The sequence below is a fragment of the Triticum aestivum genome, chromosome 2A (assembly GCF_018294505.1).
Source record: "Triticum aestivum cultivar Chinese Spring chromosome 2A, IWGSC CS RefSeq v2.1, whole genome shotgun sequence".
NCBI lineage: Eukaryota > Viridiplantae > Streptophyta > Magnoliopsida > Poales > Poaceae > Triticum > Triticum aestivum.
This window is the reverse complement of record NC_057797.1, coordinates 328,926,650-328,936,861: the sequence shown is the minus strand read 5'-3', so window position 1 is coordinate 328,936,861 and position 10,212 is coordinate 328,926,650. Positions and strand designations below refer to the sequence as shown.

Below are 10,212 nucleotides of genomic sequence, written 5' to 3'. Positions count from 1 at the left end.
TGTTTCCCCGGCGCCCCTGGGTGCCCCAGCGCGCCGAGTTCGGCCTGGGTCCGCTGGCGCCAATTTCGGCCCTAACCGGCGAAAATTGGGTTTCTGGGCCGTGACTAGGCCAATTTTTTGAGCCGACGATAAAAAAGAGGCTTGGGAGGGGAGGGGGCATGTTGGGGGGCGAGTGGAGATGCTCTAAAGTTGCATGTAAGAGCATCTCCAGCTGTTGCCCCCCCAGGGTGCCGAAAAAGAGCCGCCCGAGGGCGAACCGGCGCTAGATTGGCCCCTGGGGGCAATCTAGCTCCTAGCCACGCCCCCAGGCGCCACCCCCAAGTCGCGACAAATTCAAACTTGGTCATTCCCGCTAACAAAAAAATGCCACAAGTCCGGCGATCTACGGCCCAGTTCGGCGATCACCTTGCCACAGTTTGGCGATCGAATGAAAAGTTCGGCGTACAAAAAAAGAAAGTACACGTGGGCAACGTATCAAAAGGCGGGGTCGTCCTCTTGCGTCGGCAGAGTCGGCGTACATGGTCTTGGCGGTGTCCGAGCTGCTTCTGTGCTGGGCGGCGTCGACGCGGCTTCTATGCTGCTGGGCGTCGTGGATGCATCATCCCTCGGGCTTGGCGGCGTCGTTAGCGTGGGCGTGGGAGTTGGCGGCGCTGTCGACGACAACTGGTTCAGGATGAGGCCACGCTCCACCAAGTACCATGCCTTGAGCTACTCGTCGTTGCTCTGGAGCATGTCCGCCCCGCCCATCAAGAAAGCCAAGTCGGTGTTCCTCTTCTTCGCGGCGACGTTGATCCGGAGTAGGTCGAGCTTGACGGCACTGTTTGTCATCAACACCGACCATCGCGCCTCGGTCTTCTCTTCAAGTAGGGTGGCCCGGGCCTGTGCGTCGGCGAGGCAGTGCTCAATGGACTCCTGCACTCGTGCGGTTGCTGAGTCGGCGTGTTTCCCCTTCTTGGCCCCTTTGTTGCCTTCGGGGCGCCCGTAGCCCGCGCCCGATGTCGGCGCGTCCGACTTGTAGGTCTCCTTGGCCTTGGCGAGGGTGCGCCAGACATCCGCCCACTTCTCGCACTCCTCAATCCGCTTGAAGACGTGGAGGTACTTGAAATCTTGGTCGCTGCTGTCCTGGCGAACATCCGCACCAACTGCGTCGAGGAACAACCAGTCAGTGGCGCGCACCCAGCGAAAAGAAAAGGGAGAGGCCAGTGTGCCATACCTGATCCTCGATGCAGGCGCCGCTCTCCGGGCGAGCCACGATCTCCTCGACGATTCCATGCCATTTGTTGCACGCCGATTGGATGAGCCTCCAATGGTTCGCCATTGCCTTCGCCCACGCTGCATGTACACGCCTTTGAAGTAGGGGTCGACGAGCTTGCGCTCGTCGAACTCGGCCTTGATGCGGTCCCAATACGTGTCGATGCTCTAGTTCATGCCGGTGATCGGGTCAAGGCAGACGACTTTCCACGCTTCGGCAGGGCACTCGTCCTCCTTGGACGCTCACTTGATGCGCGGCTCGCCGGTCCTGGCCGCCCCTTCTTCTTCTTCTTCTTCTTCTTCTTCTTCTTCTTCTTCTTCTTCTTCTTCTTCTTCTTCTTCTTCTTCTTCTTCTTCTTCTTCTTCTTCTTTCGTTTCCTCGCCGGAGCAGGCGCCGGCTCCTCCTCCTCCTCCTCCTCCTCCTCCTCCTCCGGCTTCGGCTCCTCCTCACCGTAGTCGAGCTCGCCGTCCATGTCGCCGTTGAGGTCCATTGTGTCGTCCTGGGTAGTGAACCTGGGGGATGCGGCGGTGGCGGCCGAGCCGACCGTGATGATGTCGTCCATGTCGGCTTCGGTCACATCGGTGTCGCCGAGATGCGGCGTGGAGGCTTGGGAGAAGGGCATGGCGCCACGATGGAGAAGGGGCGTCGGGGAGGATGTGTAGGCGGCGGTGAGTAGGTGTACGGAGGGTACTGCACGCTGGCGAAGGCGGGCGAGGGCGTCCGCTAGGCCGGGTGCCCATGGGGAAGGTGATGTTAGGGTTGAACCCGCCGTGCGCGTCACCGTCGGCGTAGCCTGGCGACAGCGTGCAGCCCCAGGGTTGTGGCGACGACGAGAAGCCGGCTGAAAAACTGACGCTTTGCTGGCTCTAGGGCACGTACGGGGCGTGGCCGTCGGGTGGATTCATCATCCCCACGCGAGCCTCCTCGGCTTGTTCGGCCGAGCGCTCCGCCTGCTCTACCGCCGCCGCAGCCGCGAGCCGCGCCACGCTGTCCCGGGTCTTCTTGGCGTTAGCCTTGTTCCACCCGTCGGTGGTGACAGCCTCCCGACGCCGAACTTCTGCCCTCCAGTCGACGTTGGACATGCCCGGGGGCTTGGACGGCGGCGCCCTCGGCTTCCTCTGCTTCGGCTGGGCGACAACAACTGTCACACCCGTCGCGACGCGGGGGACCACGTACTTCTTCGGCGACACGACGGTCGGCTGGGAGGGGAGGAGGAGGCGATTGGCGGGAGGAATGGAGAGAATGAGAGAGAAGCCACGGGGGGGGGGGGAGGGGGCGGGAAGAAACAGCGGGAAAAGGCCATCCTCTCGCTGACGGAGCGGCCCCACGTCCCTTTTCGCTTGTGCCGGCGCCCCCAGCGCGCCGGGTTCGACTCGGGTGCGCCGGCTGTTATTTCAGCCCAACCTGACGAAAAGCGGACTCCTGAGGGCATGACTGGGCCGATTTTTGTCCGCCGACACTAAAAAATCGTTTAGAGAGGGCCTGTTGGGGGCGCGGCTGGAGATGCTCTAATAGTACTACTCCCTCCGTTCCTAAATAGTCTTTCTACATATTTTAAATGGACTACCACATACGGATGCATATGGACATATTTTGCCCTGTTTGGTTCGGCTGTGGATTTCTAAAAGTAGCTGTGAAAAATCTGCTGTGAAAAAACAGCCGTGGAAAATCTGATGTGAAAAAGATGTAGGTCATTTGGCAAACCAGTTGATACAGCTTTTTTAGATTTTGACCCGCAGCGGAATCAGATTTTGAAAAACACAGCCTATGCTGCTTTTGCTTTTGGTTCAGATTTTGGGAGCGGATTTCTGAAATCGGATTCTGCTGTGTTTTCCCTTTGGTTCAGATTCTGTTGCGCGGCAGCGGAATCCGTCGATAAAAACTGAACCAAACAGGGCCTTAGAGTATAGATTTACTCATTTTGCTTCGTATGTAATTATTTGTTGAAATCTTTAAAAAGACAAATATTTAGGAATCGGAGGAAGTATGATTTATGATTTATAAGGTATTCAATTGTAAAATGAATTATTTGAGCCGTGACCGTCGCTGCCCGTGGATACGTCCGGCGCATACGCGGGTGTCCCGGTGTAGATGCTCTAACTGGACACCTTGGGGCTTGGGCGGATCACGTCCACCTGACGAACCAGCTCGCTCATCTTCTTCCTGCCGTTCCCTCGAAAAAAAAGAACTTCCTGCCGGCCGCCGCCTCGCGATCCCAGCTCCATTCCCACAAACTTTTCGAACTTCCCCTCTCGGTCCAAGCTGAACTCCACCGGCTGCCGCTCCCGACCTCTCACAGACACAGGATCCCCAATTTGAAGCTGCTGGTGGCACTGCGGGGGCGTAACTCTATAGCCAAGGCAGCGGCCGCCCAGCCGCCCAGCCGCTCCGTGTACGCGGAGCTTCTTCAATCTCCTGGAAACCCTACAGGGAGAGCAGCTGCGGTGGCTATGGCGCATCTCAGTCACCTTTAGGTCCTTACCCCGAGACTTGCGTGAAACCCTAGACTCTTCACTCACTCTCGGGTGGTAGTAGATGGCGGGGGAGTTGGGTCAGCAGACAGTGGAGCTGGGGACTGTGTCGCGGCAGGCGGCGGAGGAGTCCTACCTGGCGCTGCGGGAGCTCGTGGAGAAGTCGCGGGCGGGCGTCGAGGGGGAGACAGCGCAGCAGAGGTCGGATACTGAGAAGAAGATCGACTTGCTCAAATTCATCGACCGCACCCGCCAGCGCATGCTCCGGCTCCATGTCCTCGCCAAGTGGTGCCAGCAGGTCCGCAGCTGTCAATTGTTTCCTTCCGTGAATAAGGAGTTTCAACTTTCATTGTTCAATTAGAACTGCAACTTGTGTTCTCAAGTAAAAATGTTTTTATAGGATCAGGCCTTTGATTGCTCTGATGTCTGCCTTAGTTGAATAGAGTGACTGGAAAGCAGTTTTAGATTTTGTTGCAATCAAGGACACAAGTGTTTACTGTAATAGGAAATCATTGTTCAACACTTTGTTGGGACTAGTGTACATCAAAATCTATTTAGTCTACATTCCACTATTTTAGCTCTGACCAGACCGTGCTGCAAAACCCACATATATTCGAAGGAGATCTTTTCCTTTATGATATTGCTCTTCCGTTCCAAAATAATAGAAGTTCTAGGATTGTCCTAAGTCAAACATTTGTAAGTTTGATCAAGTCTATAGAAAAATATGCTAAGATCTACAATATCAAGTATATATAATATGAAAATACATTTCATAATGAATCTAATGAAGAAAATTTGGTGTTGTAGATGTTAATTTATATAGATTGGTCAAACTTAATCAAGTTTGACTTAGGATAAATCTAGAATTTCAATTATTTTGGAACGGAGGGAGTATAACTTTCAAGCACTGAAGAATCAGCGAATGCTGAGAACACCCACTGTGGTAAGTATTTACTAAAATTGTGGAGACTGTTAGTTGGCATTGAACGTTCAGTTTAGGACTCTCAATCCTAATCAGAATCCACAGGAGAATCCGTTTTGAAGCACCCTAGATGCTATAGAATAGCAGGTGTACGACTTGTGGTCAATCCGCCTTGCTAGTCAGACCATGGTTTACACAGTCAGTTCGCATCAACAAAACTGAATTTATGTCAAGCATATGAGTATATGTATTCTGCTATTGAGCAGTATTACATATGACAAGTCTCAAGCAAGTAGAGTTGTCTTTTTTGAACGGTAACACTTACAACAAATCTGGCAAACCAGTCTATGAACCGACACCTAAAGCTACAAAATGCTTGAAAGTGTCCACAGCCTTGAGCTAAATCCATGTTGAATCCTTCCATTTCACTGAGACATTTTCAAAACAAAACAATTCTCCTTAGATTTGATTGATGGAAATATTAGCCAGTTATGTTTGGTTGTCATTAACCACCCTAACATAATTTAGGGCTCCGGATGCTCTGACTTCAATTTGGTCAGGCTATCAGTTCAGTTTGAAGGTCGTAAAGTATTGGAAAGAGTATATTTTTAGCCCTTCTATTGCCGAAGTCTACGCTTGGTCCCACTACTCTACTAGAGAACAATCTTGGTCCCTCAAGTGTGATCCCTCCCTTGCTCCACGTCTCAACCCATTTAGAACAGAAAATTGAAAACAATCATGAAAAGTGGGATGTCATGTGGGGCCGAACATACAGGCTCAAGGGTCATGCCGGGCCAGGATTGCCCTAGTTCGTGTAGTCTAGTGCTTGCTGAGTCCATCTAGAGTTAGAGTAGGAGTCTGGTTCCTAAGTTGGAAAGGTTTAGTCCCAAAGAAGGCCACCCTGCTGGCCGGATCCAATTCCAGTTAGAGTCCAAGTCCGTTTCTTCAACTGTAATCGGCTATTTATAGCCGCCCTCACATGAAGAAGAAAGCAAGCAGAAAAGTTGATCTATTTTCTCAACTCTTGCTCCTGCGTCGTTTGACGGTGTCCCGGATAAGGGGACTCACCATGTCGACTCCCGGTCTGGTGGGCCGGGCTGAGTTTCCCTTGGCGAGATACATGAAGACTCTGGAAGCCTTGATGTTCAAGACAAGGATTTCGTATCCATGGAGGACTCTCCTCTCCACCGACGTAGTCGACTAGGGCTCTTGTAATCCTAGGACCCAAGTATCTTATATAAGCCAGGGCTGGGTTAGTCAATAGAACACAAGTTAAGACAAGTTACAATCTCGTGGTAGTTTACCTGTACCCTGTACACACTCCAAAGCAATAAACACGAGCAGGACATAGGATATTATCTCCTCGGAGAGGCCGAACATGATGGGTAAAATCCCCGTGTCTCTGTTACCCTTGTTCCAAGACATCTAGCTTAGGATCCCCTACCTCGAGACCTCCCGGTTTAAGTTCCGTCACCGTGTGTCCCTCTCACCCTTGCTGCCGCCACGGGTTGTTGGGACTATCGTCCTTGGCCACCAGTATCTCACTACTACCCCCTATGCTCCACCTCCCAGCCTGCTGATTCCCAAGCATGTGACAATTTGGTATCAGATTCATCTACGATCCCGACGACAACTATGAGTCAGCCTCCGGCGCCATGGCCGCCGCCGCCACCACCCAACACCCTCGAAGACATCATCGCCAAGCAATGCGAAGACCATGAAGGTGTGGTTGCCACTCTCCAATAGCCTCATAGGCGACTTCCAAGTCACCGACCGCGCTAAGCTCGACATGGTGCTACAGCAACTCTCTGCAATGCTAAAATCGGTCTAGGATCGAATCACTGAGACATCGCAGCAACAACATGCCCAACACCTCGTTCTCCTTCGCCTCGAGCAGGGCAGCTCGACGCAGCTCCTCAGCGGCACCAACGTCATTCCACCGCCGGCCACAAAAAAAAATCCAAGGTGTTGCCAATGGCTGCCCTAACGGACAAATGTGAGCAAGCTCCGCACCTCTACAAGATTGATTTTTCCAAATTTGTTGGGGAGAGTGATCCATGTCCATGGCTGATCAGATGCAATCTGTTCTTCCTCGGCTAGTGCACACAAGTTAGAAAGACATGGCTGGCTTCCTACCACCTCATTGTCATCATCGTGCTGTGGTACAACCACTTGGAGGAGAAGATCGGTCGGCTGTCGTGGGGAGAGTTTTACAATTCATTCGAACCACTTCAGACCATCAACACAAGCCAATCCCTTCGGCGAGTTAATCTCGGTTTGCTGTTCCTGCATGGTAGCAGAGCACACCAAGTGCTTCCTCAAGCACCAGACTCGCGTTCCTCCAATCCATGACACTGGGGAGTTGCACATCTTAACCAACAACCTGGACGAGTCTATGAAGATGCAGGTCGAGACGACGAAGCCGACCTCTTTGAAGCAACCATGGATCTGGCTGTCTCCTTCGAGGTCCTCCATAATGTCTCAAAAGCGGCGGCGGCCATGCATGCTTGTTCGGTTTGCCAGCCGCGCTCGCAGTTGGGTTCGGGCCAGTGCCGTTTGACGCCACCGGCTTAGCGCTGGCACTTGCCTAAGAAGCTCACTGATGTTGAGATGGATGATCGGTGTCCTAAGGGTCTATGCTTCAACTGCATTGAGAAGTTCGTCCACGGCATCATTGCAAATGCCTCTTCCACATCCAGTCTGCCAACAATGACGACAACTCTGATGAACATTGCAAGGACATCCAGATCTCCCTCCTAGCTGTCACCGGTATTCCTACAAGCGATACCATGCAGGTCGCCGTGCGCATCGGTGGTTGCAAGCTCGTTGCTTTGATCGACTCCGGCAGCACCCATAACTTCATCAACGAGGATCTCGCCGCTTTTGTCGGAGCACCCTTCTTGGATGGGTGCCGCCTCCGTGTCACGGTCGCCAACGGCGACCACATCATTTGTTGGGGCCTTCTCCGACATGTCACCATCACCATTGACAAGGAAGCTCCTAGATGGCCTCCTGGCCTTTCCCGGCATGCCGCCATCACAATCGACAAGGAAGCTCCTGGATGGCCTCTTGGCCTCCTTCGCAGACACCTTCGCTGAGCCGAAAGGGCTTCCTCCATATCGTGCACACGACTACCGCATACGATTGTTGTCCGGATCTCAATAGGTGGCCATCTGACCATACCGATAGCCGGCCATCCAGAAGGATGAGCTTGAGAAGCAGTGTGCCGAGAACGTGTCCACATCCGCCGTAGCTCATCGTCTTTCTCCTCACCGGTGCTCCTGGTGAAGAAGCATGAGGGTACTTGGCGATTTTGCGTCGACAATCTGGGACTCAATAGCGTCACCATCAAGGACAAGTTCTCCATTCCCGTCATCGACGATCTTTTGGCCGAGTAGAAGGGTGCTCACTTCTTCATGAAGCTGGATCTTCGCTTCGGCTACCATCAAGTACGCATGGCTCCAAGGTATATCCACAAGACAACGGTCCGCACACATGAAAGCCTCTTCGAGTTCATGGTGATGGCATTCGGTCTAACCAATGCCCCGCGATATTCCAAGCTTTGATGAACGATGTGCCTCGTTCCTTCTTACGCCGATTTGTGCTTGTATTTTTGATGACATTTTCATCTGCAACACCTCTTGGTAGGACCATCTTCGTCATGTCAAGCTTGTCTGGGAGGCTTTGAGGGCACATCAACTTTAACTCAAGCGCTCCAAATGTTCCTTTGGCGAGGAGTCGGTGACATACCTCGGCCATGTCATCTCCGCCGACGGCATCACCATGGACAGTGACAAGATACTCACAGTCGACGACTGACTGGTTCCACGAACAGTCCATGTGGTGCACAGCTTCCTGGGACTAGTAGACTACTACCGGAAGTTCATCCGTGAATTTGGTGTCACCACGACACCTCTCACACTTCTAAAGGAGGGTTTGTTATGGTCCGAGGACGGGGCTGCGCCTCGATGCCCTGAAGACCGCCCTCATCACTGCACCAGTCTTCCAACTCCCCGATTTTACCATACCGTTCACGGTGGAACTCACGTATGACTCAAGAGGCCACTACGTGGACACGGGGGGGGGGGGGTTGCTAGCAATTTTTAATAAATTGCGAAAGTCAGGACTTCATCCACTAGCCAACGCAACCAGAAGTCCGAAGTAATGGAAAGAGCTAGTGCAATCCACATACTGTAACAATTTAAACACCGGCCATATGTGCCACCCACGTCTCCACTATTGGCCAACGTGTTGGCTGCTGCCCATGACTTGGGGCATGAGGGCTTTCAGAAGTCACTGCATCGCCTTCGCCGGGATTTTTACCTTCCTTAGGCTCGGATGGCACCCCAAAACTACATGCGTGTCTGCACCATGTGCCAGCGCAACAAGACGGAGCAGCTTCATCCAACCGGCTCGGACTGGTCGCCCGACCGAGGGTGAAAGGCGCAAGGGCCATGCTGTGCAGGACTGCCCTAGTTCTTGTCCGAGTCTAGTGCTTGCCGAGTCCATCTAGAGTTAGAGTAGGAGTCCGGTTCGTAAGTTGGAAAGGTTTAGTCCCGAAAAGGTTACCCCGCCGACCGGATCCAATTCCAATTAGAGTCCAAGTCTGTTTCTTCAGTTGTAACTGTCTATTTACAGCACCCCACTTGAGCAATAAAGCAAGCAGAAAAGTTAATCTTAGTATCTTACCACTTGCTTCTGCACCGTGCGCCCCTCTAACCCTTGCTGCCGCCACGGGTCCAGGACTACCGTCCCCGGCCACCGGTATCTCACGACTACCTCTTATGCTCCATGTCCCAGCCCGCTGTTCCCAAGCACGTGACATGGGGAATTTTTTTTAAAATCAGAGATAAAAATTTAGGGAAAGAACTTAAACATTCCAGTGAAGTTACTAAAAATTCAAGGGAACTTAAGAAGTCTCGTAATAATCAGAAATATTCAACCACATAATTCTTTAACGTTATGGAGGCTCTCGTTCAAAACATTCTTCATCTTCAAAATCCACACATTTTCCCATAACTTTGGCACTGTTAGGAAAGCAACTTATCTTTATTGAAGGCCCAAGGGGCATATGTATATTACACATGACTTGAGGTGTAAGGAAACTAAACATAGACTAATAAGGACTCCTAGACCAATACTAATACTCCTTAACAGGCACTTGGCTGAAAGATTCCTGTTTTTCAAATGTTCCTGTTATCTCCTCTTTATTCTTTTTAATTTTCTTCCTTTTTCCTCAATGTCTTTTATATCTTAATCGTAAAGACTGTTTCTAGTGTATTTTCTGGTGCCCAAATTTCCCTACCAAAATCTTGACAGCCTATGACATCTTGGCTCTTACTTGGTTGGTTGCCTATGAGAACTTGCCCACCCTCCTGACATTGCCTTCACAATTATTGCCAAATAGGCAAACTAAGGGTCAAAGAATATCTAGCCAATGGTTGGCAAAAATTTGGTAGGGCATGTTGTGGAATCAACCAAACATACCTTCAAAATAAAATTTCAGTTAAAAAAACAAAATTTCATATTTGTTTCTGGATTTTCTGAATATTTTGTTCTGCTGCCCC

At 51.7% G+C, this 10,212-nt stretch overlaps 1 protein-coding gene across 2 annotated transcripts in view; it reads left to right on the top strand.

Moving 5' to 3' along the window:
* The first annotated feature begins 3,354 nt into the window (after positions 1-3,354).
* Positions 3,355-10,212, top strand: part of LOC123188621 (mediator of RNA polymerase II transcription subunit 14) — a 29,564-nt gene continuing 22,706 nt past the window's right edge. For both annotated transcript variants that reach the window (XM_044600794.1, XM_044600793.1), the window contains exon 1: positions 3,355-4,021. In XM_044600794.1, the coding sequence (XP_044456729.1) occupies positions 3,788-4,021 (234 nt within the window). In that variant the 5' untranslated portion in view covers positions 3,355-3,787. The remainder of the gene's footprint in view (positions 4,022-10,212) is intronic.